Source organism: Pteropus alecto, unplaced genomic scaffold (genome assembly GCF_000325575.1).
Source record: "Pteropus alecto unplaced genomic scaffold, ASM32557v1 scaffold75, whole genome shotgun sequence".
Taxonomy (NCBI): domain Eukaryota; kingdom Metazoa; phylum Chordata; class Mammalia; order Chiroptera; family Pteropodidae; genus Pteropus; species Pteropus alecto.
Window position 1 is genome coordinate 15,777,502 of NW_006440638.1, and position 27,946 is coordinate 15,805,447.

The 27,946-nt window shown below is 37.3% G+C and overlaps 1 protein-coding gene across 2 annotated transcripts; it reads left to right on the forward strand.

Moving 5' to 3' along the window:
* The first annotated feature begins 11,621 nt into the window (after window positions 1–11,621).
* Window positions 11,622–26,589, forward strand: PSMD6 (proteasome 26S subunit, non-ATPase 6). Of its 2 annotated transcripts, none has more exons than XM_006917491.2 (8): window positions 11,622–11,965; window positions 12,740–12,945; window positions 15,718–15,863; window positions 16,124–16,343; window positions 16,450–16,558; window positions 21,272–21,440; window positions 26,151–26,228; window positions 26,377–26,589. In XM_006917491.2, the coding sequence occupies exons 1-8, from the start codon at window positions 11,821–11,823 to the stop codon at window positions 26,471–26,473; spliced, it is 1,170 nt and encodes a 389-aa protein (XP_006917553.1). In that variant the 5' UTR covers window positions 11,622–11,820; the 3' UTR covers window positions 26,474–26,589. The 2 variants fall into 2 exon arrangements, with proteins under 2 accessions (XP_006917553.1, XP_024906516.1); XM_025050748.1 differs by lacking the exon at window positions 11,622–11,965 and adding an exon at window positions 12,001–12,232 and having other exon boundaries at window positions 26,377–26,582.
* Window positions 26,590–27,946: the final 1,357 nt, after the last annotated feature.

Here is a 27,946-nt window from a genome sequence, read left to right on the forward strand (position 1 = left end):
TGAGTTCTTAATGTCTTTTGGTCTTTCTTCTTTAGCCATAAAGGCATTTAAGGCTACAGACTCTGAAAATGGGTCTCACCATATCATAGGTTTTATATACTGTACACTATTTTTTTGTTGCTTCATAGATATCTGGTAATTTTTCTTTTGAGTTTCTACTCAATCCAAAGGTTATCAACAGCTCCTTTTTAGTTTCCAAGTGGGTACGATTTTTGGTTATTTTTAAATTACTTATGTCTAATTTTATTGGATTAGAAATTAGAAAATTTGGCTTGTAAAATCTCAAGGTTTTTAGATTTTTAAGGTTTTAATTGTGGACTTATTTCCTTTCTTTGTGATCACTTTTTATAGTTATTACTATACATTTGAAAATAATGTATATTCTCTATTGAATGGAAGTAAGATTCTATAAGTATCAGTTATACTATTAGGTTTATTGATGGTATGTTTTAATTACTCTAGGTTCTTACCCTCCCCTCTTTTTCTGAATATTCTATCTAAGGGAGATATCTAGAAGTCTCTGATTATAATAGTTATTTTATCAAGTTCTCCTTGGATTTGTAATAGTTTTCCCTCTATGCATTTAGCTTCTAGAATTTAGTGAATAATCTGCTTTGTCTGTTATATATTTTTTTAACAATGTCTGCTTTATGGTTACAAAATGGCCCACTGCATCCTGTTGAGTGGTTTTGACCTTTCCTATTCATCTTCTTTCTTGAGATCCCTTTTCTGATTCATTAGTCGCTGGTTTTGAGTCTTAATTATTTCCTTGGAAAGGGGTATTTGAGTGTTATAGTTTCTGGCAATCTTCTTATCTTCAAATATCTTTCAATCTGACAGATGGGAAACATCGTGGCTGAGATTCTCAGGTTGCCGTCCTTTCTTAGCTAGTACTCCACTATGTTTTGGTTGCTTCTGTCTTAGATGCTACTCCACTTTGTCAGTGTCACAGGTGAGAAGTCTGAGGCAATTCCTATGAGATTTTCTGTGTGTGTGTGTGTGTGTGTGTGTGTGTGTGTGTGTGTGTGTGTGTGTGTGTGTTTGGTCGTTACTCACAGCTTTGCTCATTAGCCACATTTATTTAATGTGTTTTTATATAATATGTTTAAGATTCATTAGTGTTACCTGAGTGCATGGGGGAACAATATCAGCTCGGGCTGCCACCATGCACAATTTCAGGAGGCACCACCCGTGTCATCTTTTGTCATAAGAATCACAACATGACCGTGGGGCACATTTTTTCCAGCACCTGCCACTCTCTTAGCCTCATCCTGGGCTTCCCGAAACCTTGTCCACAGGGGTTTATCCAGCCCATGGGGAAAAATACTTCCACCAGTTTTCTCTACCAGGGCTCCACAGAGCTGAAGGCTTCACCTGAACCCCACTCCCCTTAGGCTTCGGCAGGAGGACCCCATGAGATGCAGAGAGATGGAGGTGAGCATAGAGACAAAAGGAGTTGCTTTTTGATTGCCATGTTCCCAGAGTCCCTCATCATCCCTTTCCTAGCCTAGAGTTCTTTAGCAAGGCTGCTTCAGATCTTTCCACCAGAGATGTGAACACTTCAAATTTAGAGATTTCTCAGTGACAACAAAGCTGTTATACAGTAACAGTAGCATCATTTTAAACAGATTAGGCGCTAAATTATTTTTTCCTAAAATAAAGCCGAATGTGTGGAATCAATGTTCTCCATTAAAAAAAAGGAATGCTAAAAATTTCAGACATTTGGCTTGAACGTGGTCTAGAAAATCTATCAGCCGACTTACTTTTGAAACAGGGGCGATCAGACTCCACAGTGCATGGTGTGACGGTCCAGAGCCTTTATGATTTCCTTTGAGAAAATACTCCACAAGACACCATCTGATTAGAAAGCAGAGTCCATGAAATAAACTCATTTTGCTATTTCTGTATGCTTTAAGAAGGGCTATGCTCACTGAAAAGAAAGAAAACAACGTTCCTATAAACTTGTAATGGAAAAGCAATAAAAGCCACCAGAGACATTATGAAATTTTTATTCTGATATTTCACTGATCAGAAAAAGGAAGCAAGAAGACTCACAAGGCTCAAGAAATATTTGACAGCATGGCGACATCATTTTTTTCTGCCTTGTATAGAGTTAAAAGGGGAGAATGGAGTTCAGAGCAGAAGGAAAAATTGGTCTAGTTGGGCTAGAATGAGGTATACTTTTTTGAATTTTTTTCATTGTGCTAAATGTATGTAACATAAAATTTGACATTTTAACCATTTTAAGTGCATTTTTCACTGGCATTAATTACATTCATAATGTTATGCAACTGTCACTACTGTTTCCAAAATGTTTTCATCACAGTGTTTCTGTTTCACTCCAAACAGAAACTCTGTGACCATTAAACATGAACTCCATTTTCCCCTCCCCCAAGTATCTGGTAACCTCTATTGTACTTTTTGTCTTTATGAATTTGCCTATGCAATGAAGTATTTTTGTGTAACCAGAAAATAGTAAAACTAAGTTGGAGCCTATTTCTAAATTGATTCACTACTTACTTCCATAGACCAGCGAAGGCATGCAACATCTCAGAACAAGAAATACAACCTGATTAGAAGGTTGCTTTAAAAAGTTTCACCTGGCAGAGGTTTGTGGGCCGGTTCTGGGTCTGGAGAGCAGTTAGAGGCTGTTATAAAGCCCAGGCCTGAGGTAAGCATTTGGAGCTGCTACTGAAATGGAAAAGAAGATCTAGGAGACATTTGAGAGAATATAGAGGAGGAAGTTTCTCATGACCTGGCAAAATTACCTTGGGGATAAGGAGAGGAGGATGACAGATGTTTTGAGTTTGGGTAATATGGGTGACTAATGAATTTTTAAACTACACGGTTTAAATTAGGCGTCTACAGTCACAAAAACAGTTATTTAACTTATGAACAGAGAATACAAAAATAAGGTCAGAATTAGGTGTGATGTTAAGAAAAAACTGATTCAAACAAGGAAAGAATTTTATCTTCTCTTAACTGGCAAGGTTCTATTACGTGGCAGTTTATAGGAAGGGAAGGAGGTAGGAAAGACTGGGGTAATCAATCAATCTGGAGTGACTGAAAAGGTTTCGGGGGAGGGAGAGCAAATTAATTCTGCATGGAAGTTCATTACTCGTGGAGGAATATGCTATGGTTGATGTCTGACAATAGGAAGCACGATATTATGCTAGGGGAGTGGAGTCTGGATCCAGACTTCTTGAGTTCAGATCCTGCTCTGTCATGTACTAGTTATGTGACCTTGTTCAAGTTACTTAACCTCACTGAAGTTCTGTAATATGAAGTAGTAATCATATCTTTCTCACTTGTTGTTTTATAGATTCTTGATTTAATATTTGTTGTATTCTTAAAGAAGGACCCAGCACATAGTAAATGCTATAGTTTGGAGCCATTATTGTTATCATCGTCATCATCATCATCATCAGGCTAATTTAAAATATTTAAATAATTTAAAATAAAAAATTCCCTGTAAGTTTAAGCAATTTAATCTACCAAGGAAATCAGAAATAAACAAATCACAAAGATGTAGCCATGGCTCAACCGATGGCTTTTGGGGGGAGGGGCGGGGAGGAGGTTTGAGTTAACCAAGAACCCAGGCTTCTCACGTCAATACTAATTATTTACCTTTTGGTGAAACATCATTTTAAAAATACATAATCGGTATCGCCCTCGGTCACTTTTAAAAATTCCTTGACTTGGCACTTTTCTAACGGAGGTTTAGATTTGTTCGTTTTGATGACCAGGGTTATCCTCATTTTGTTTTGTTTTGTGTATTTTTGTTGTTGTTTGTTTTGTTCTACCTATGACATGTGATATAAAGTAGGGGCTGAATCAATATATGGTCGGCTAAATGAAGGAAATAAATTATCTGTGTGTTTTCGAGTCATCAGCGTCAGAGTCCAAAATTAGGAATATGAATCTTTCAGGATCTTTACATTTGTAAATAAAATCAGGGGAAGGATTGCGAAGGTCGTATTCACCTTTTAAAATGAGTGCGTTTTCCTGTGATTTTTCTCCTGTAAAATTTAGAAGACGCCCAGATTCTCTGTGCTTTATATCAAGTGCCTTCCCCTTGACCAGGCTGCAATGCGCCCTACTCACCTGGTTTAGCATTCCCGATCGCCAGGCGAGCCCGAGGCCCCGGGTGCCTGTCCTCGCTCGCCGCGGGGCCCAGCTAGACTCGGCGGGCACTGGCGCCCTCTGCTGGTAATCGCGAGGAACACTGCACTCTGTTTCCTTCACCTGGGCTTTTCAGAGGAAAGGAACTGAACATTTGTAAATACCTTTGAAACCCTACACCTGGGGCCGCCCCACCTCCCCTTCACCCCACATGCTCTGGAAGTAAAAGTTCAACATAAAAACAGTACGAAGTAGGATAGGTGAGCAATAGGAAGACCAACACAATTTTGATTTTTCTCACAATTAGACTGCAGCACTTGTTTAAATGTTCACTCTTCTTTCCTAAATTTCACTTTCTCCTCTGTCTGCTTTGCTGAATCTGCTAGTGATTGATACAGCGCTGTTTCAATGTGTCTATCTTTCGAGTATATCTTAGGAAGAATTTGGAATTTAGGAGTATGTATTCTACTAGACTGGTGGCACAATATTATAGCAGTGCTCTGTGGTTGTCTTAGACTTCTGATGACAAAAATCAGAGACTCACTCTTTTTTCTCTTTCGATACGAGTTATCTTTGAATTTCTAACTTACAGTTGCCTCGCCCCTTCTGTCGTTTTTGTTGTTAAATGATATCCTTTGATTTCTGGGAATCACTTTATATCAACTCATAATTATTTTTTACAGCTGCATACTACTACTCCATCGCGTGTTATGTGCCATAGTTTATTCAACTACTTTTCTATATTTGGGCATTTAGATTGCTTGTACAACTTCAAATAATGCTGCAATGAATACCAGTGTGTGTGTATTTTGGTATTACTGGAGGTGTATCTTCAGAGTAGGTCCTGAGAAGTGGGATTGCTGGGTCAACGGGTGACCAGATGTGTAGTTTTGTTCAGTTTTACCAAATCACTATTCCTAAGGGCAGAGACTCATTCTGAGACAACTATAGTGAGGATAGTTGTGATTTAGAAAACAAAAAGAAAGAAATATGGAATATTAACCATGTGGTCATGTCTCATGAGTACTCAAGAAAATAGGCTGGATGGTGAGGTGGGCAGAAGGCATTAACTAGGCCTTTTGAGAAGAACAGAAAGAGAAGCACAACCTGGCCTTGTAGAGGTGGATTTTCTGCTGGTCCTAGACCTAAAGCTGACCTAGGTCCATTCACTTTTTGGTTTGATGAATATTCATTCTGATGTGCTGTCACTTTTTGTGACTTGACTTGTTTCTGTCTTTCTGCTTCTCCTCACATCACCACCTGGCTCCTTTACTCTGTAAGACACACCTCTGTTCCTCCCACTCCTTCTTGCCCATGTTCCCAGCTCGCTCTTAACTTTCTGACTTATTATGGCTGCTCTGCCCATGCAGCCTCCCTCTCTATTTCATGACTATGGCTTCTATGCCCTCTACTAACTGATGATTGTCACCATAGTTTCTAATTTGAATTCTGATGAGTAAAAGTCATAGTGCCCCATAGCTTTTCTTTGAGACAGAACTTTTCATGTTAGGGTGGCCTCTCCTAGGCCACAGGGAGATGCTCACTTGTAGCTTACTCTGCTGCGCTGGCTGTCATGCATCTCCCTAGGGAAGCTGCTCCAGAGGGGCTATGAGTGGGACTCAAGGTATAACAGGTAACATGATTGATAGGTATAATTTAGCAATTTACCAGAAAGAGAATTATGGCCCTTCTTACAACTTTACCTATTATGTTCTCAATGGCTGCACAAGGCCAGATGCAAAAAGATGACTGATTTTCCCCATCACACTCTTGTTTTTAAATCGTGGAGAGGAAAAGAGGCTATAATACCTTTTCATCACTACTTATTTTGTATATGAAGGGAGGCAATTACTAAGGGAACTAACAAAGTTGAGACAAGGTAACATCCTTTAAAGATGATCCTAAAGCAAGCACATCATTTTTATCTTACAGTTAACACCACCTCACCAAAAAGCCTTTTCTTACCATGTCTGTCCTATTAACATATTCACATCCTTACTATTCTTGACACCATCCGAATCAGTTACCAAGTGGTTTATTGTTTCCTTGCCTTTCTCCATTTCTTCCCCACCAGAATGTAAGCTCCACGAACTTAGTGGTCACCGGTCTGTCCTGCATCTCCAGAACCTAGATCAGTACTTGGCACATAGTAGGAGCTCAATAAATATTTGTTCAGCAAATCAGTATATTAACAGTGGGGTTTCATAAAATGTGTCATGCTGTCACATTTTACACTTTGTGCTGCGTGCAAGCGGATTCTAGTAATCGACAAAGAAAACCAATATCATTTATGTCAAGCTTGATAACCAGCTCCAGGAAGAAGAGTATTTTTTAAGCACTCTTCTTTCTCCAAAATGCCCTTTTGGAAAGGTAGAATGTAAAGAGGAAAAAATGAGCATGCTATGTCGATTGATCATTTTGCTATAGTAACACTGTGTATTTCAAGCAGATAGATGTTCTGTGTAAAGTCAGCATCCTATGAGGTGTGATCAATAACTGCCCACTGGGAAGAATGCTGGTGGGAGCAGAGATCACTGTGTCCACACAAATCCATCCTGGATATGAGCAGGGAAGCTCTAATCAGGGCCTCTCATATCAAGTGTTTGAAATTCAGTGAAAACGCTGAAAGTGCATGTAATTAAAAGTGAGCATCACCACAGCCAAGCAGATAAAGCTAATTACACACTAAGAGGAACATTTTTTATGCTGTGGGCATGGAAATCGTCACAATCAACAGCCTGTGGGGCCGGGACAGGGAGCTGACTACATTCTGCTCAGAGTGAAAGAATCCAGTGCCTTGAAACAGAGCATCCTTTTCAGAGCCAAATGCTCTCACATAAAGGGAAAGTACAAAGGCTGAAAAGAAGTAGGAGGGCCTACTTGGGAGCATTTCTAAATAAAACCAGGCTCGAAGAGAAAAGAGCTTGTACTACAATATCATCGTCTATAGTTACCATGCTGTACATTACATTCTTGAAAGTTGCCAAGAGAGTAAATCCTAAAAGTGCTCATCACAAGGAGAAAAAAGTTCTTGTAACTTTGTATGGTGACAGATGGTAACTAGACATAATGTGATGATCATTTCACAGTGCAAACAAATGTTGAATCATTGTGTCAAACACCTGAAACTAATATAATATTATATGTCAATTGTATCCCAATTTAGAAAAAAAAAGAAGAGCTTGTAATACTGATGATAAATGAAGAAAATATGGTTTTAAAATAATCCCTAGAAGCGGAGCAAATAAAGAAGACATACATTATATGGTAACAAAAAGAAACTAGACTTTTGGTGGTGAGCACACAATACAGATATCAAATGATAATGTCGTACACCTGAAATTCACATAATAACATAATATCATATATATGATATTAATATATAAAATCATGTAATAGAATATAATGCTCTTAACTGATGTTTTTTCAATAAAAAAATAAATAATAAAGATATACATGTCCTTAACTCACCACTGCCTGTTTCTGTTAAACATTTTGATTGCCACGGGGCAGGATTCCACAAAGAAGATATGTGTTTACATTTCCTATGTGAAGCTACGAATACCCCAGACTTCAAGCTTAAAGAAGGCTCTTTAAAACTAGTTAATCCAGTCAAACTGAGTTAATGGCTATGGAGAGGCTGATGGAGTGGGTGATTTACTGTTCAATAATGAGTTGTCAATATGGGACAAAGAGCTGCTTTGATCAAGCAAATCTCAGCAACAGTTCAGGGTTCAACTGGTTTCTCAGCAATTAGTGGTGACAGCGTGAAAGAGCAAAAAAAAAAGACGTATCTGATGGAAATTGGTCTCCTCTGTGCTGACTGGAGAACCTGGCAGCAGGACCTGTGTGCAGGGCCTCGGGGGATGTTGGCACCTAGAAGGGCGATGAGTTCTAGAATCCCCTGTAATTTAGATCCTCTGGCAATTGCAACCTAAGTTTGACTATAAATCTATACTAGGAAGAAGTGGAAACCAGAATTACCAGTTATAAATAATTTAAACTGCCTTCTCTATATTAATGACTATATATACAGGTTGTCCCTTAAACTTAATGAGTTCGTGGTCATGGATCCAATTCTTGTCACACATCTGAATCTCTGATATGATCATTTTTTTCTTTCATTCTTAGCTGATAGACTTCAGTTTACCTTCCCTCTTTTTGAATTGAAATATTTCATGTCTTAGACTAAGTTTTATAACTTTGGGTAATATCTATATACTTTAATCAGGGGTTCACTTAAAATAAATCAAATTATGTGAATATTTTCACATAATTACCCGAGAAATTTATCTTGACATAAAAATGTGAAAACTGAGGTGAGAAAAAGAATATGGGGCTCTTTGTCCCATTTTGACAAGTAAAAGCATCCCAACTGTAAGAGTAAAAATTACTTCAGCATTCACTGTAATCAGTCCATTTGTAGGGTTGTAATTCCTCAGGTGAAAGACCTCTGCCAATGATGCATATTTCTAGAAATGCCAACAGTGAGTAATATAGTTAAAAAACACACTCATAATGTATCCATGAAGAAGTTCTATCATTTTAAGAGGCCAATAATTTTATAGCTTAAAAACCTGCACAATTATAAATTCAAAAGCAGAGTATTAAAACAAAAAACCAGTAGAATCTTACTGTCCAGAGGCCACAACTTTTAACCTGTGTCTTAGGGGTGTGGCCCCTATATTTCTAAATAATTTGCTTGTGCTGTTTTTTCTTCTTTTCCAGTTTTAGATATTAACATTTAACTTCGTACTATGGAAGATAAAGCTCCAGACAGACACATTTTCTCAATTTTTTTTTTTTTTCAGTCCTGGCTGAAATGAAGACATGAACACAGAGGAACTTGTACTGCTAGAGAGCACAGTAATCTGGGTCTCATTCTGAATTGCTCATCCCATCATTTCCACTGACTTCCCATTCCACTCTTATTACTCCCATACTCTCCATCCTTCAGTCTATTTTTATCATGACCTTGCTTTTATCCATGCCCTGCATTTACATTGTTATAATTATTTAAATGTTATTCATAATTGAACCATGAAGTATTTTAGAATTAAGTTTCTATAATTATTTCACCCCTGAACTCAGGGGTTGAATACCAGTTTATTCTCAGTATTTTCAAACTTATCATGCATTTGATTCATTTCTTCTGGAGACCCCCCCTCATTGATTCACTTATTTATTAATTCAAGAAACATTTGAATTAATTCAAGAAACATTTATGGGTACCTGCTAGGTGCCAGGCCCTCTTCTAGGCACCAAATGAAATCAATGCACATGACAGTGTAAATATACCAGAGGAAAACACGAGTGAATATTTTTCAAACCATGATGTTGGAAAGGGCTTACTAAGACTTGGCAATAAGAACATAGACCATAAAGGGAAAGACTGATGTATTTAATTATATAAAATGCTGTAAACTTTTACGTTGAAAAAAATTCCATTAAAATCTAGAAAAATAACTAGAGGAAAATTTGCAACACTCAACAAGCATTTAGTATATCCTTAAGATACAAGTGCATACAAATCAATAAGGAAAATTCCATAGAGGAATTGAGAAAGCAAAACAGGCATTTCATAAAAGAAGAAATATATATAGCCAGTAGAAATGTGAAAAGAAATTCAACCTCATAATAATAAAAGAAATATAAAGCAAAAGCAACATTGTTATTGTTGCTAAAGCTTAAAGTGGTTGCTAAAAGTGTGTTGGCAAAGAGGGAGACAGGCTCTTTGTTTAATATTGGTGGGAATGTAATTGATATATCATTTTTGGAAAAATATATAATCCTTATATATGTCAAAATATAAAACATTTGAACCCTCTTATTCAGCAATTACACTTGTAGAGATTTGGTTAAGAAATAATTAGCAAGTGTGAAAATATATGGACATAGACGATCAACACTGTAGTATTTTTAAGAGTGAAAAAATGAAAATAATCCAAATCAATGTCAATTAAGGACCGATAGGGTTAAAGTTGGTACAAAAAGTAACGGAATCCTATTTGGTCATTAGAAGTGATGATATCAATTAATATTTATTGTCGTGGAAAGATATCTACAATATATGGTGGAGCAAACAACATTTTATAAGATACAAGTACAGTATGGTTTTATTAATATATCTAAATGAGTTTCAGTGAAGCTAAGTGTCTCTAGAATGTAGGTTCTACCAGGATAAGGCCTTTATGTTCTTCACTGCTGTGTCCCTAGTGCCTAGAACAGCACCTGGTACTTTGCAACTACGCAATAATGCTTGTTGAATGGATGAATGAAAGTTGTGGAGTGTTAATAATTTTTTCTGTGTTCTTTAGATTTTTTCTACCATTTGCATTGCCTTCAAATGCATATTTTATTTTTACTGAAAAACGTAAGATATTAAAAATGTGTGATGATGTCTACTGCCGGTGAGAGTGTGGCAGTCCCAAATGTGTTCAGTGGCTGTATAAACTGGTTCGACTCTTTTGGAAAACCATATGACATTAAATATCCAAAAATCGCAAAACATTCCTTCCTTCTGTCTATTAATCCTGCATGGGAATTTATACTAAAGAAAAGAATGCAGTTTATGAAATGACCTATGCATCCAATGGTGTTCATCTCAGTTTTTATATTAGGAAAATAACAACCCTGGACAACCTTAGGCACCTCCAATGGAGGGAAGAGTAAAAGTAAACTATGGTAAATCCACTAAAAGGAATTTCACTTAACCATTATCAATTACGAAGCTTCTGTAGCAACATGAATTTAAAAAGGCTGAAAACGGTCTACGGCCGTGCTACCCTGAACAAGCCCAATCCCTTCTCAGAAGCTAAGCAGGGGGCGGGGCCTGGTTAGTACTTGGATAGGAGACCACCTAGGAAGACCAGGTTCTGTAGGTGTAAAAAAATAAAGGATTATAAACTGAAAAGGTCCTTGCAATCTGTGAGGTCAACCAAGGGTTGCCTTGCCTAAAAAAAAAAAAACATTTAAAAAAGGCTGAAAATGCAAGCATGTGGTAATTTAAATTATGCATAAACAACATGATGGTACTGTTGTATTAAGACTGTAGAATTGTGGATGCTGTTTTGTTAGAATAGTGGAAAGAACAGGGGTTTTAGAGCTACAGACTGAGGTTTTTTTTCAAGCATTGCTACACAACTGTTGCATAACCTTGGTTGATTATGTTCCCCAACCTCTTTGTGCCTGTTTTCTTATCTACAAAATAAGCTAATAGGAATAAGAGGATTCAAATGAGATGATGTACTTAAAAGTAAAATGCCAGCCAGAATAAGGTCTTGACAAATTGTGGTAGTTGTTTTCATGTGTTATTATTAATATGTTTTCAAAATCTTCGAAACATCGTCAGTTCCTATCAATTACAAATGGAATGAGAAATAAAATAGCTAAAAAAGGAGGGGGGAAGATATTCATGGATTGGGACTCTGGAATTGGGCTTCAGTCACTCTCCACCCGTGCGGCAGAGAGTGAGGGAATATGACTGGCGACTACAGCCAGGCGCCAGCGCTGAGGCCGGGTGAGGCGTTCCTGGAGGTGTCCACCAGGGGACGCTGCTGGTGGAGGTGAACCCGGGACCGGAAGCCGCGCCGGAGGCGGCCGGGCGTACTCGCTGACTCCTCCCGCTTCCGGTGCCGCCGTCGCCGTGCGTCCGTGTTGAGTTTCTGTCTTCGCTGAGCCGCTGTAGTCACCGCGGAGATGCCGCTGGAGAACTTGGAGGAGGAGGGTCTGCCCAAGAACCCCGACCTGCGCATCGCGCAGCTGCGCTTCCTGCTCAGCCTACCGGAGCACCGCGGGGACACGGCCGTGCGCGACGAGCTGATGGCGGCCGTCCGCGATAACAGTGAGGCCCGCTCGAGCGCCGAGTCAGCGGCCTAGGCCTGGGCTGGCCCCGCGCACCGGAGCCTACAGGGATTTTCCCTGACGGGGCTCCGGACCCCGGCGTGCCCCCCACCCCCTCACGGGGCCCCCGAGCCAGGCCTGGCTTCTCAGACGCTCGGGACCTTCCTTTTGTTGGGGGTGCCTTCAGGGACCTTCATCCTTGCTCTCAGAGGGGTCTGCATCCCTGTGGGCCCTTCCCCTCCGAGAGCAGCTTGGAGGAAATCCCGAGGTATTTAGCTCCGTGCTAGGCACAGGACAAAGGCTTATGACTTACTGTCATTAGCGACTGGTCCTGGGCTAGGGGTAGTCCTGTAAGAGACTTAAGCCTTTCGTGAAGGGGAAATTTGTTATTGGTTCCTGTAGTCCTTCCTAGCAGTCGGTGGCACTGGGCTGTATATACTTGAACTTACTATGTGTATAAACAAGTTTACCCTTCACCTTGCTTGACTTTTTTGGGACAGAAGCCGTCAAGAGGCAAACCGAGGATTATCCTCCACCCAGCCCTACTAGAAGTCGACAGTGCCAGGCTTGGTCCTGATGCATACCTGCCAGCAGCAAACATTTACATTTTGCCAAGCTCTTTACCAAGCTCTATCTCATTCCTTCCTGGTAGTGGGTAGGAGACTGGTGGATGACCTAACTGTGTGTGTATGAGGAGGAAGAAGTGGGTGGATACTGACTTTAGGGTCTGGAGGCTCGCTCGTTCATAAGATATGTCCTTCTTTTTGGCTCTTAGACATGGCTCCTTATTATGAAGCCTTGTGCAAATCCCTTGACTGGCAGATGGACATGGACCTGCTCAATAAAATGAAGAAGGCAAATGAAGAAGAGTTGAAACGGTTGGATGAGGAGCTGGAAGATGCAGAGAAAAATCTTGGAGAGAGCGAAATCCGCGATGCAATGATGGCAAAGGCAGAGTACCTCTGCCGGATAGGTGACAAGGTGAGTAGAGATGGTTTCTCCTCTTTGTATAGTCTAGAATGGGCACTATTCTAGGCTAACAAGGTCTTATTTTTAAAATCAGCTTCCTTTTTTTAAAAAAAGTACATGCTTAACCTGACCTAGTGAATCAGTGTGCAAAAAATGAATAAAGAAAAAAATAGTCACCTTGCTACACCCTTTCTATCACCTACCCCATAAACAGCAGCCAGGTGTGTATTCTTCCCCTTCTCTCTTCATACCAATAAAAACAAGTGCACAAGCAGAAGTTTTTGTTTGTTTACTGCTTGCTTACTCAGTAGTTCGCTTTTCTCACTTATCTTGGTTGGGAAGTATTGGTTCTGGTGTATTTTAAAAATATTATTTATACAAGTAATAATCTCCGTATAAGAAACTAAAACATTATAAAGTTGTATTTGATTTTTCTTTATTCCCTACCTCCTCAAAGATTACCTTCTGAGTTATCTTTTATTGTATGTTTACAGGCATGTATAGGTATACCTGTAGAAATTAGGTAGTATTATGTTTAAATTTTTAAAATAAATGGGCCATAGTGTATTCTTGTTGTCCTGTTTACTTTTTCATTTAGCATTATCTCTGAGTGATCTTCCCGTGTTCATGTACATAAATCTTGCTCATTCTGGTTACTTGCTAACTAATAGTCTGTTGTAGGGCTGTGCCATAGTTAGCTATTGATGGACATTTATGTTGTTTTTAACTATTTTAGCTATTACAAGCTAGTATTGTAAAAGCATGCTTGCATATGTCTCCTTGTCATATATGCTAATGTTTCTCTAGGGTATATTCTGTGAAGTGAAATCCTGTGACTAGGAACAATTTTTATATTAATAGGTGTGGCCAGTTCTTCCACATAGCAGCCAACTTAATTTATACTCCACTATTTGCACTGGAGGGATACCCAACAGTACCGGATCTTTAAATTTTTTAAAAGTTAGTGGTTGTAGAATAGTGGTTAAGATGATGGGCTTTGAATGTCCTTAATTTTAAGTACTGCACCCTGCAGTATTTAGATCAGGGATCTCCAGCCACCAGGCCACGGTTCGTGGCCTGTTAGGAACCAAGCCGCACAGCAGGAAGTGAGTGATCAAAGCTTCATCTGTATTTGCAGCCGCTCCCCAGCTCTAGCATCACCACCTCAGCTCCACGTCAGATTATAAGGCATTAGATTCTTGTAAGAGCACTGGTCCCTGGTGCCAGAAAGGTTGGGGACTGCTGGTTTAGATGACAGATGACATGACATTAATGTAAAAAAAATAAAATACCGTGAGTTCTTGGATCAGTTTGCCAGGGTTCTGTCTGGTTTCAGCAATTATGATTTACTGGACCCTCAGTTTCCTCATCTTTAAAATTGAGATGTTGATAGTTCCTACTTAATGAGGACTAAAGATAGAGGCAAAGAGCTTAGACTGGGGGTACCTGGCACAAAATGTTTGCCATAGTAAATGATAGGGGCAATTATTTAAATTTAAAACAAGTTTTCTGATTATAAATTTAGAATGTGGTCATTGTAAAATTGGAAAATACAGGAATTTTAAAAATAGCTTAGTTTGTATGGTTTTTTAGGTTGTGTGTATGTGGTTTGGTTTGTTTTGATTTTAAAGAGGACACATTAAATATGAATGAGAAACTTAAAGTTTTTGATTCAGGCCTTGAGGAATTTTAGCAAGAACATGCTTGAATCAATATTGGGGTTGTAAATTGGTGATGTTCTAATCTCGATGTTTATCAAGTAGCATTATTATAAAAAGAACAGCTTTTTTCCCCATTTACTCTCATTTATTTTATTTTACTTATAATTACTAAGTAATAGACTTAATGGGTTTTTATTATTGACCATATTACCACTGATTATAGTTATTATTCTTTGTGGTGCTTAGTTTGTTACAGATTTGTTTGTGGAATTCTTTAAGAAGGCTTCTTTGTCTTTTTGACCTAATGTTTGTCCTTTTGACATTGGTCTTCCTCATTTTCTCATACAGCAAGGTGCCACATGCTCACCTGTTATTTTTACTCTCCAAATTTGTAATCATCTATTTTTTTTAGGATCCCTGGTTTCTTTTAGTGAGGTTTAGTATTTGGAAACCAAGATCTGAGTGCCGGGTGTGCCCATTACTGTCTAGCCAGTCCCTTTTATAAATTTATGAGGCGTAACTAATAATCACATAAAACAGCCAGAAAGTGCCAAGTATAAACAAATGATTTTATCCATGTTCATGTTTTAAAGCAATAGAAACATTTTATTTCACAATGCTTTGAGGTAGAATTGTACATTTAAATACTCAGTTGTATTCTAATAGTGAATAAGATAAAATTTCCAGTATCCTTTAAATGATATGATCGATAATTTACAGTAATTTCAAAGTAATGTATTTTAATTGTTAAAGAGAAAAAATATGGAATATATGGGGAAATTATTGAAACAATTGTGACTAAGTTATGAATATTTTTCTTATATTTTCTAGAATGTGTGTGTGTGTGTGTGTGTGTGTGTGTGTGTGTGTGCGCGCTTAGGCATATCCGATGTATATATATGCTTAGGCATATCCGATGTATATTTTGCATTTTATGCAAGAGAAGAGTATAATGAACCCCTGTTCTGTTATCACCCAGCTTCAACAGTTACCAATATGTGATCATCTTGTTTTATTTCTACTCCTGCCTATACTCCCCATTCCTTGTTAAGAAAATCCCAGAAGCTGATAACTTTTGAAACTTTTAATCTTTTCTCACCTGTTGCCTTGGTTCTCTTGACAGGAGGGTGCTCTGACAGCCTTTCGCAAGACGTATGACAAAACTGTTGCCCTGGGTCACCGACTGGATATTGTGTTCTATCTCCTTAGGATTGGCTTATTTTATATGGATAATGATCTCATCACACGAAACACAGAAAAGGCCAAAAGGTGCTTGTTAGCAATGGGGATATATTCCCTCTAAATTGTAATGCTATAAATAAGAAATTGATGTTAAGAAATTTGCCTATTTTCTTTTTAGTAAATTTAGTAAATTTGGTCAGATAATTGATATACTGATTTAGTAAAATATGTTTTTTAAATTATCCTTTTGGTTCAAGTTAAAAGTTTTCTCTGAAAGTAACACAAAACTTGCAAAAAGTGGCAATGTCTGTTTCCAACTTATGACCTTACTGTTTTTTATTTTTTAGCTTAATAGAGGAAGGAGGAGACTGGGACAGAAGAAACCGCCTTAAAGTATATCAAGGTCTTTATTGTGTAGCTATTCGTGATTTCAAACAGGCAGCTGAACTCTTCCTTGACACTGTTTCAACATTTACATCCTATGAGCTCATGGATTATAAAACCTTTGTGACTTATACTGTCTATGTCAGTATGATTGCCTTAGAAAGACCAGATCTCAGGGAAAAGGTATAATGACTGAATCTTTAATACTCATATATAAAGATTACCTCATGCTTTTCTAACTTAAATACACAAAAATCATTAAAGCATACTTTTTTTTTTTAATTACTAGGTTATTAAAGGAGCAGAGATTCTTGAAGTGTTGCACAGTCTTCCAGCAGTTCGGCAGTATTTGTTTTCTCTCTATGAATGTCGTTACTCAGTTTTCTTCCAGTCGTTAGGTAAGGATAGAATTGCTCATTTTGATTATTTGTCGTCTTCTTATTCGTGATCCTGTTTATAAATAACCTAATATAATTTTTCACATATATGAAAAATACAGTGTGCAGATAGCTGTAGGTCCTTGATCAATATGGCTAATCTTTTGCCCATTTTCATTTGGGCGGGGGGTGGGGGGCTAGGGTTAGCGGACTGTGACCTGTTCTTATACTTTCCAGGAGGTAAAATTAATGTTTACATTTTTAAAGAGTTGTTTAAGAAAAAAGAATGTGACAGAGAACTGAGTGTCTGTCTGTGGCTAAAAGTATTTAGTGTCTGGCCTTTTGCTGAAGAAATTTGCTAGATCCCCTGATTTAGAGTCTTATGAGGATGGAGGGCAGAATGAACAAATGGTTCTAAGTTTTGAGTTTTATGGGGAAAGATGTGAGGGAATCCTGAATCTCTTAATGGATTTTTATCAATTCATCCTCGAATTTAACAATGGATCATTCTTTATTCAATAGCTAAATTTTTGTGCTGATTTGAAAATTATTTTCAGGGGTTGTTGAGAAAGTAATCTGTTAATAATATGTTATCAGTTAATAATAGTATGTTGAGAAAGTAATCTGTTAATAATACTTGTGGTGTTCCTGCAAAGCTAGTTTACCGTGATCCTAGCTACACAAATTTGCTTGTTTTTCCTCTTGTCCCCACTCCTATTCGGCCATTTCGTTCCTGTTGATGAGCAGGAATTGCTAAGATGATAAAAGAATTAACTTTCAGTAAGTCAACCCAGAGGTCTTTCCCAAATGTTTTTCCTAAACTTAATGAACTTGACATTGATATATTCTCTTGTTATGCTGCAAATTTTAGAAAGTATTTGGTTCAGTAGGTAGGTAGCATTCACAAAAATGATGATCGTTCTATTTTTAGAGTAGGTTTTGGCCCAGTGTTTATGGAGTGCTTTCTTCATGCATAAAGGTTAGGCTGCTTTATGAGAATTTATACTTCTTACCTCATATAATGTGGGAAATGGCTCTTCAAGCCGCTTGGCCTTATCTTGTACATACACGGATGCATTTACACACAGAGTTGTATTGCAAAATTGCTGTTTTCCCTTTTCATGCTTGGATCTCCTGGTCATTAGTCTGCTCAGATGTGAGCTTTTCCCTTCTTCAGTCAGAACAAATCCCTTCTCTGCATTGCTGGACCCCTTATTTTATGCCCCCTCTTTCTTTTTCATTGCGATATAAATCTCATACCACAAAATTCCCTATTTTAAAATATAATTCAGTTGTTTTTAGGATGTCGACAAGGTTATGCAACCATCACCACTAATTTCAGATATCTTCATCACCCCAAAAGGAAATCTGCACCCATTAGTAGTGACTTTCCATTCTTCCCCCCAGCCCCTGGCAACCACTAATCTTTTTACCTCTGTCAACATTTTATATAAGTGGAATCGTATAGTATATGGCCTTTGGTGCCTGGCTTTTTTTCTCCTAGCTTAATGCATTCATGAGTCATCCATGTTGTAGCATGTATCATATCAGTACTTCATTTAGTTTTGTAGCTGAATGATACTCCATTCTATGGGTGTACCACATTTTCTTTATCCATTCATTAGTTGGTGGACATTTAGGTTTTTTCTGATTTTTGGCTTTTAGAAATAATGCCATAATGGACATAAGCATACAGGTTTTTGTGTGAACGTATGTTTTCATTTCTCTTGGGTACTAGGTCACCCTTTGATTAACTTTTTGAAGAACTGCCAAACTTTTCCAAAGCAGCTACACCATTTTACATTCCCACCAGCAATGTGTGAGAGTTATTTCCCCACGTCTAATACTTATTGTCTGTCTTTTTTTAATTATAGGTATCTTAGTAGGTGCAAAGTGATATCTTGTGGTTTTGATTTGCATTTCTCTGATGACTATTGACGTAGTGCCTCTTTTCATGTGTTTATTGGCCATATGTGCCATTTTTAAAACTTAGCACATTGTTTTGTGATTTTTTCCTTAGAGTTTGTCTCCTGTTAACTAGAATTATTGGGAGCATGCTTTATGCTTTTTTAATCTTCGTAGTGACCCTGTTACCAGCACAGAGCTTGGTTCTTTATTGAGTGCTCTGTGTAAAATATGTATTGCATTAATTAAAGCAATAATTTGAGAGAAAAGGGGGAGGTAATGCCATCCTAATGTAATAAAATTGATGGCTTTTGGAAACATGAATGGTTAAGCTATCAACATCCACCCTATCCATCCCTACTAGGAACCTTTTATTTCAACATTTTTGGATGAAACTTTTTATCTTTACCAATTTTATACATTTCCCAGATATTTTAAATAAAGACATGATAGTTACATTTTCTTTTTATGACAGAGTCATCATGATTCATATCATTTATTCTCTGCTTTAGTGTAGTGAAACAGATAGGGTTTATTTGGTTTTGTAAGACTATTTGCTTCTCCAAATATTCATAGACTAAGTGCTTTAAAATAGTTCATATGTAAAAGGAAATAGCATCATTTCCTTTGCAATACCTGTTTGTTTTTAAAAATTAAAAATAAACCAAGAAAGTAAAAGATATTGTATCACATCCTATCCTCAAATCCATATACACATTGACTTGCACACAAAATTCATCCAGAGATAATACATTTTAAGTTTTTGTCATCTAGCTTTTCAGACCTTTCATTCATTTTTATGTACTTTAAAAAACAAAAACCAACACACAAAAAACCAAGGTTATATGTACACATGGAAAATTTTCAAACAGTATCATTTGCAAAAGAAAAAGGCTTCCATAACCTACGATTGCCAGGAGTCCTTTCTCTAGAGGCAGCTGCTCTTAGCAAGTTTCAAGTGCATCCTTCAGGGGCATTTGTATCTAGAGATATAGGCACATAATACCTTTAAGCATGTGGGTGTGTTTTACATGCTGTTTTCTAAATAGCCTTTTTTTCTTTCCACAATATAGTGTGTATATCTTTTCATGTCACTATACAAATAGCTGGTCATTGAGTCCATAAGTATTTTTAAGTGGCTGTCATGTATCAGGCACTGAGTATATATGGAGTGACAAATTGAACAGGTAGTGCTCCTTGGAGCTTATCCTTTTTTACGGACCTCCTAGTATTTCATTCTCAACTTTATTCTCTACTGCTAAAAAATTATGTTTCCAATTTTTCCCTATTAAAAGCAACCTTGTTTTGAACACTTTTTTTTTTTTTACAATACATCTTTTCCACTTCCATTTGTTATTTCATTGGGAAAAAAGTCCAAAAATAAATTTTTTTTGGAAAGGGTAAATACATTATATCTTTATCACTGTTGCCCTCCAGAAATATTGTTCCAATTTACATTTACACAGTTTCTGCTTCTCTCAACATCATTTGAAAGAGCCTGTCCCCTTCCCCCCATACTCTTAGCTAGTTTGAGAGGAGAAAAGTAATTTTATTACTGTTTTATGCATTTGTTTTTGCCAAGGATAGTTTTTTATTCATTTTTTTAGTCCTTTAAATTGGCACATAAAAGAAGGAAGAAGATGTTTAATGTTGGCCTTAGGGATATGACCCATCTGACCAGTGAACATTTTTCTTCCCGTCCAGTTCCGTAGGTTTTCTTTGCCATATTTTTTCCAGTTTTTTTTGATATATAATTGACATACAGCTGTATAAGTTTAAGGTGTATAACATAGTGATTTGATACTTATGCATTTCTTTTATTATTAGAATGAGCATCATCTCATGTTTAGGGCCCTTGCTGTCTATGTTGCTAAATTGTGTTTCCTTATCTGCTTTGATACTGACCGTCTGCTTGTTGCCACAACTTTACGGCCTCATCCTTTGTTAGACCTCTCAGTACTGACTGCCCTTTTCTTTACCTTCATTCTGTCATCATATGACATCTGGATGGTAGTGATTCCCAGATTCATGTCTCTAGCCTCAAACTTTGCATTCAGTGCCAACCTGTGCCTAAACATCTCCTTGATATCTTCACTCGGATATCTAATAGGTGAATCCACTTTAACACTGCCAAAGTGTAATGCTTGAATTTCAGCTCCATCCCTTCCCCGCAAAAAACACCTCCAAAAGCAAAACAAAAATTCTGCTTGGGATTTCAATCTTGTTCAAGCCAGGAACATAAGTATATCCTTGATTGTTTTCTCTCACTCTTCTTCCACATTCCTATAACTGTCTCCCTACATTCTGAATCTGTCCTCCTTTCTATTCTTTGGCTTAGCCAGGGTCGTCTTTCTTTGGAACCTTTGCATCATTTGCACTGCTGTGCGCCTCCTGTTCTCTGCCTGGCCAGCTCTTCAGAAAGGTCTACCCTGTCTACCTCAATCCAGGGAAAGGCCTCCTAGTCGTAGTCTGTTTTTGCCCCACAGAACTTGCTAGTCTCTGAGAATATCTCGTTTATTTGTTCATCTCTCTCTGCTCTTTGAAAATCTAGTTTCTGTGGCACCAGCGATCTTGTCTTTTGCTTAACTGCCATATCTTCACTATTTTGGGCAGTGATATATGGTAGTTATTCGGTAAAATAATTTAAACTTGTGTGTGGATTACTCATTAATATTCTGTGTACATTTTACTGTTCGATTTATCTATTGACTTAAAAGAACTCTTTATAGATAAAGGCTATTAATTCTTATTATGTTATAAATATGTCCTCCAGTTTATTGCTTTATCTGAAAGGAAGAGTCTTATAATTTGTTATCTTATTCATTGCAGCTGTTGTGGAACAGGAAATGAAAAAGGACTGGCTTTTTGCTCCTCATTATCGGTACTATGTCAGAGAAATGAGAATTCATGCATACAGCCAGCTGCTGGAATCATATAGGTCATTAACCCTGGGCTATATGGCAGAAGCCTTTGGTGTTGGTGTGGAATTCATTGATCAGTAAGTTTAAATAACATCATGTTAATTTATTTTTTTAAGTTACCTTTAAATGTGTGAATTTGTACATTTTCTCCTGTTTACATTGCTTCCTTCACCTATAAAAAAATTAAGAATTATTTTCCGAATATTATCAAAAACAGTTATAGCTATTATCTGTGCTTTCATGATGTACCCCTTCTGTTAGCAGGTGAGGAAACTCAGTTGTAGAGGGGTTAAGTGATTTTGTGAAAGGTTATTAGAGCAATTGTTATCAGAGTGGTCTTCTGCTCCTTTCTGGACCACACTGCTACTACAGTAATGACTCTTAGATCTCTATTTTATATTTCACATTAGGTCATATTTCCTCTGATAATGCCTTCCAATTTTGGGGTTGCTGCTGAGTTTCTGGTCAAATTCGTTGTTAAATATTGGGCTCGTAGCTCTTGAATGAATGGTTCATCAAATATTACTAAGCCATTACACTATAGTTGGCATTGTTTTAGATCCCTGTCTTCATGGACTGTCATTCTAGTTGTAGAGGGGAGACGGCAAGTAAGCAAGTAAATATATGAGATGATTTCAGATAGACGAGTCTACAGAGATAAAAAAAAATGAATAGAAAGATGTGTGTGGCTTCAGCATAGTGGCATCATGGTGGTGGTGGGATGAGAGGTTTGGCTCTTGGTGAGTCAGATAGGCATATGTTTGTGTAGGGCCTGGTAGGCCATGATTGGAGCTTGGGTTCAATCTAGGTGCTGTGGGAAGCCACTAGAGGATTGTAAGCATGGAAGTGATGTGATTTCATGCTGTGTCTGACACAGACCAGGGAATATGGAGACCAGTCGGGCTGTTCCGTAGCTCATGGAGGAGGTGTTATGGTGGCTTGGACTGGAGTAGTGGGAGTAGAGTTGAGAAGTAGACATTCAGAACATGTGCTGTCCATTTGGTATCAAGATCAGTGGTTCCCAAACATAGGTCCTTTAAACATTCATGATGTAGTTTTCATTGGCCCACAGTGAGAAAAAGTGGTGGTTTATTGGGTAATAGTGAAGCTGCATTTCATTTAAGTAAGACCATTCCTTCCTTTTAGTTGTGTTTTTTCTCATATTTTAGTACAAAAAGTTTTAGACATGCAGAAAATTCTAAAGAATCGTACAGTGAATTACCATATTTTTGATTCTATAATTAACATTTTGTTATATTTGCTTTATCATACATCTGTTGATCTTATTTTTTAACTACTTCATAGTTTCAATCGCCAGTTCATTTTATCCCTAAACACTTTAGCATGCATATCAATATTTGTTTATGGGTTTGTTGTGAGGTAACATTTACATTCAGTGAGATGCACAGATCTTAAGTATAATCTACACGTGTGTGGAGCTGTCACCAGCAATTCCATCATTCCCTTCCTTTGAAAGAAAAAAAAGTAGTGGTACTAATTTTTCTGTATTTTAAAAATTATCCTTACCAAAGTGAAGGCTGTTATCTTTAGGTTGGTTTTGTTTCATTTTTTGTTTCATTTCTGAATTAAGTAGCATCTGAGCTTCAAGTCTGTTAACCATGACCCAAGAGATTTGGTTATAAGGATTGGGGGGTAGCCATTAAATCATTACAATGAAATTTGAATTCAAAGCAGGTGGTACATTTCAAGGTAGGTGGTATTTGAATTGTAGGTGGTATTTGAATTTTCTAAGACCAGCTCTAGAGGCAAAGGCTATACCACTCAGCTCTATTTGTCGTTACCTAGAAAGGCTTTGTTTTGAATTTCTATTGATATCTGATTCAAGTCTGGGTTTTCATGTGTTCTTTTTACCCCCTCCTCCCTAAAAACTTATTTTAGGTGCAATTCTTTTCTTAAAATGGGCCAATTTAGTAAGTTTGAACAATAATTCTACATCGTTCTTCCACTTCTACTTCCTTAGACTGTTGGGAGAAAGGGAAGGGGCCATTAGTTGAGTAAACACTACTTTTTAGAAATCATACCCATGAGCAGTGTTTCACAATTTTGTTGTTAGGTCTTTTGTTTGAAATGTGGGATGCAAATCTGGTTTTGTGGTTCTGTTTATTCAGTAAATACTCAGTTCATCATTACTGGACACCTACTGTCTAGGAGGCAGCATGCTGAGGGCTTGGAGCAATACCAGAAGCTAAGGAAGACAGTAATCTTGGGATGTTTGATCAACACAGAGAGATGACGGAAAGGTAGTCTAGATTAAAGCAGGGAATGGGACTTGAATGCCAATTTAGGACGTTAAGAGTTAAAGTTTGTTGTTGTAATCAGAAAGGAAGCTGTGCCCAGATTACTCGGCACACAATTCAGAACGAGCATAACTGGTGGTCAGTGTTTGATTGAAGTGTCCGAGAAATGGACACATCCATGGCTTCTTGTGGGCATTTAGACTGGTGTTAGTACATATTTAGGATTTTTTAGGAAGTGATAGGAACAAGGGCTTTCCAGGTAAAAGATGTAGCACACACAAACTTAGAAACATGTTTGAGAAACCAGTAGCCTAGTTTTACTGGATAGAGTGTGTGGTGGTATGTACAGGGATGTCCACTGAGATAAGCCTACAAGGATACCAGGTTGGATCTAAAGCAGTGTCTTGAATGCCAGACTAAGAAGTTTGAAACTTGTTTGTAGTCTCTGCTAGGTCTTCATTTACCCTTGGTTAAATTAGACTGGTGTTAATGGGAATTAACATAAGAAGAGAAGCAGCTGAATTGTCAGCTTGGGCCTGAACAGTCAGGCTCTAGAATTGAACAGTAGAGTTTTTAAGACCAATGTATTTCTCTTTATCTTTCATGCTTGGTATCTTGTGCCTAAATCAGAACATCAAGCTTTTTCTTTAGAGGTTTTCCTCCCTGTTGTATAGATTTGAGTAGGACTAAGAAGGCTGATGATGATTAAACCTGATTGTTTAACTTTATCTGTGTACTTCAGTCCCAGAATAAGAGTTACAAATGGGTTTAGCAGCTGTGGTCTGGAGGTACAAGTATTTACCTGGAAAATGAATATAAGCGAGTTTAGAAACAGTGCTGATCTTTTTTAATTTTAGATTTTACCTAAAGCCACTCAGTTACATAACTCAGAAACTAACAGTTGAAAGAAGGAATGGATATTATAGCAATTGGGTCAGATATGTTTTGATTGAGTATAGAAATAAAGCATGCTGTATAAACATGTTACAGTTCTTGCTAGTTTAAGATAACCTCTAGCTTAAAATCCTCAATAGCATAACTTAATTCAAGGCATAGTGGACCTTTCACCATGGACTAACCAGTGGCAACTAGTTATGATACTTGATCTTTTCTTTTCAAGCTCAAATCAAAGTAGCGTACTCTATACTTTTTCTTCTAATTATAGCACTTGCTCTTCAATATGTATGAGAAATATTGTTTGCCTCTGACCTTCCTCCCTAATGCATTAGACTTCGTCCTTTCTAATATGGTGGCATTTCAGGATTAATTTGCAGTTTTAATGAATAAAGTTGATCTTTTTTATGCCCATGTTTTAATGAGTCATTTGATTTGTAGTGTTTTCTAATTTATACTGCAAACATCTTTTATTTACATTGTCTTTTAGTTTTTGACCTGGTTTTGGTGGTATTTTCTTACGTAGAAATTCTCTTTTAATCAAGTTCATCTATTTTTCTTATGTGGTTTCTAAGGCTCCCTCAACACCATTTATTGATTAAAGCAACTTTCCCCATTGATTTGCAATGGTACTTTTGTTAGAAGTTTGTTTCTTCAGATTTGGAGGCCATTTTCTGTTGGCAATTATGTGCTTAGATCAAGATGTTTTAGTATCTTGGAGAGTAATCTGTTAACATAATTTTTATTTGAAATTTGATTTTTCTTGATTAGGAGTACTTGCCATGTGAATCTCTCAACTTAAGACAATTGTAATACAAATAGATTTTTTTAAAAGAGTCTTTTTTTATTTATTCTCTTTAGTAGCATTATAAAACTATCTTCATATAGCTTTTGTACATTATTAAGCATTTACTTTTTTTTCCCCTCCATGCCACATGGTGGTAGACTATCTTTGGAGAGTTTCTCTACTGGTTTATGAGGCTGGTTTTTGAGGTATATGTGTAACCGTGTTTAAATGGCTATATCTCAGTTAGGAGGTTTGGGTCATGACGATATAGAAACTCAGAAATGCCTTTTTCACAGTAACAACATAATAACACATCATCTTTGCATTCCTGGTTATAATTTATTATGCCATATTATTTTTTTTTCCTTTCATGCTTTGAGGGATTTCGAAAATCCTGAGAGTCACCTGCTCCTTAAAAGTTAAATGGAAGGAAACTGGGGATTAGTCAAGTCATTCTCCCCGCTTCCTCTTCCCCCACCCCTGCCTCCTCCGCAGCTGATAAATCTTATTTTCCTTATGTCTATTATTTTTCTAACTCATTGTTTTTCTCTGATCACTTCTATAGCTCTAAAGACTTGGCTATGAATGGTTTTATTCTTTGACATCTACGCCCCATCTGAGTGAACTTCTAGGGTCATGTTTATTCTGGTAGACGACTTAATCTTTGGGGATAATCCTATAATACACCAGGGAAGATCTTCTCAACTACTGCATATTCAATAGCTAAGGATCCAGGGAAACTAAATGTTACCTTGAAAGACAATTAAATCATGTATTTAGTGCCGTTTATACTTTTGTAAAGTTCCTGTATAAGGCTAATGCTAACGACTTTTTTTTCTCTCAATTAGGGAACTCTCCAGATTTATTGCTGCTGGGAGACTACACTGCAAAATAGATAAAGTGAATGAAATAGTGGAAACCAACAGGTACTCTTAAGTTTGTGTATCATTTGTAATACTGCTCAGAATAAGGGATATTCTTAAGTGCCTTTTTTTAAAAGTAGGTCAGCTATTGTAATGGAGTAATGTGACTGGTAAATAATTCTTTTTTTTTTTTTCTTGAATTTATTTATAGACCTGATAGCAAGAACTGGCAGTACCAAGAAACTATCAAGAAAGGAGATCTGCTGCTAAACAGAGTTCAGAAACTTTCCAGAGTAATTAATATGTAAAACTATGTAAACAAAGGATTTCCTTTAGAGATAATTATTTCGAATTTTTATAGCTTACTCACTATGTGCCCAGTTCACTTGTATAAAATAAATACTGCATCGTTTCTTTCAATTTACTTTTTTCTTAAACATATCTACATTCTGGATGGGGTCCATTAATGTTAAAATAATATCACTTTTATGTCATTGAACATTTGTGGTTTATGGTGTAATGGTTATAATTAGAGACCATAGTACCTGAGTTCAAATCCTGACTGCCTCATCAGTAAAATAGGGATTAATAATACAAGCCCATCATTTCTTTCCTTTAGGCCTTCCAAATTTTAGAAGAGTAGTACATGCTACATATAGTAGGTCAAAATTAAACACGGTGTCTCCCATTTAGTACCAAAAGACAGATGATACATGTATCATAAGCTTTCCTTTAGAAACAGATAACTATAGAAGACAGAAAGTTACTCTTTTTAGGAGACTGCCATAATCCTGGATTACGAAATCTACCAAGGCTAATATTATTAGTAAACATGGGTGTAAACATGGGTGTATGGGTATTGGCAAAGGGAATCTTTTTTTTTTCCCCTTAACAAACAGAACCAAAGTTGTTTCTTGTTTTTCTCCTGATTGTTACATAAACTCATTCAGATGGGGATGAGTGTATGAAGAAACAAATATAAAACCTGATAAAGGAGAGAGTGAAATAGGGCATGAAGGGCTATCTTCTATGGGATTCCATAGAAGGCCTCTCTAGTAAGGTGATATTTAAATAAAAAAAGAGGGAGAGACCGTGCAAATATCTAGGAGAAGAGATGAAAAGTCCCTGGAGGTTTTAATGGCCTGATTTGACTTTTTAAGTGTCACTGTGGCACTCAGCTGGATGAGATGCCAGATAATGATGGCATGGACTACAGAGGCAGCCAGATTTGCTAAAAGATTAGAATGAGAGAGAAGATGAGAAAATGAGTCAAGGATGGACTCGGGCTTCTGAACGGTGACCTTGGCAAGAGCAGTTCTGGTAGAGGTGTGTTAAAAAAAGAATGGGAAATGACATTTTATTGTAAAAGGAAGGAGAAGTATGAGGCTTTGTGTGTGTAACAACATGTTTATATGTTGATGGGAGTGATTAACAGGAGAAAACATGATCTCAATCGACTGAAAATAATTCGATAAAATTCAGCATTTATTTGTGATAAAAATTTGAGTAAACTAGGAATAATAATAGGTTAGGAAATCCTGCCCTGTCTCAAATAAGGCACTTAATGGCCAAGAATTAGTGTTACCTTAAAAGTCAAGACAGTGCTTGTCATCGAGTGGAGAACTGAAAGGGGCCATTGACTACTTTCCAAGGAAGGCAGTGTGACCAGAGCTGTGCTTTGAAAGGAGTTTCCTGCAGGCAGTGTATGGTGGATGAGAGGCTATTAAAACGCTTGATAGGCCTAAAGCATTTGAGAATATCCACTTACAGATTTCTAAAAG

Excerpts from the sequence above, each read along its gene's own strand:
- PSMD6 (XM_006917491.2), top strand. The coding sequence starts at position 11,821 with ATGCCGCTGGAGAACTTGGAGGAGGAGGGTCTGCCCAAGAACCCCGAC. Across the intron at positions 21,441-26,150 it reads GGTGTGGAATTCATTGATCA|GGAACTCTCCAGATTTATTG; the intron begins GTAAGTTTAAAT and ends TCTCTCAATTAG. Across the intron at positions 26,229-26,376 it reads GAAATAGTGGAAACCAACAG|ACCTGATAGCAAGAACTGGC; the intron begins GTACTCTTAAGT and ends ATTTATTTATAG.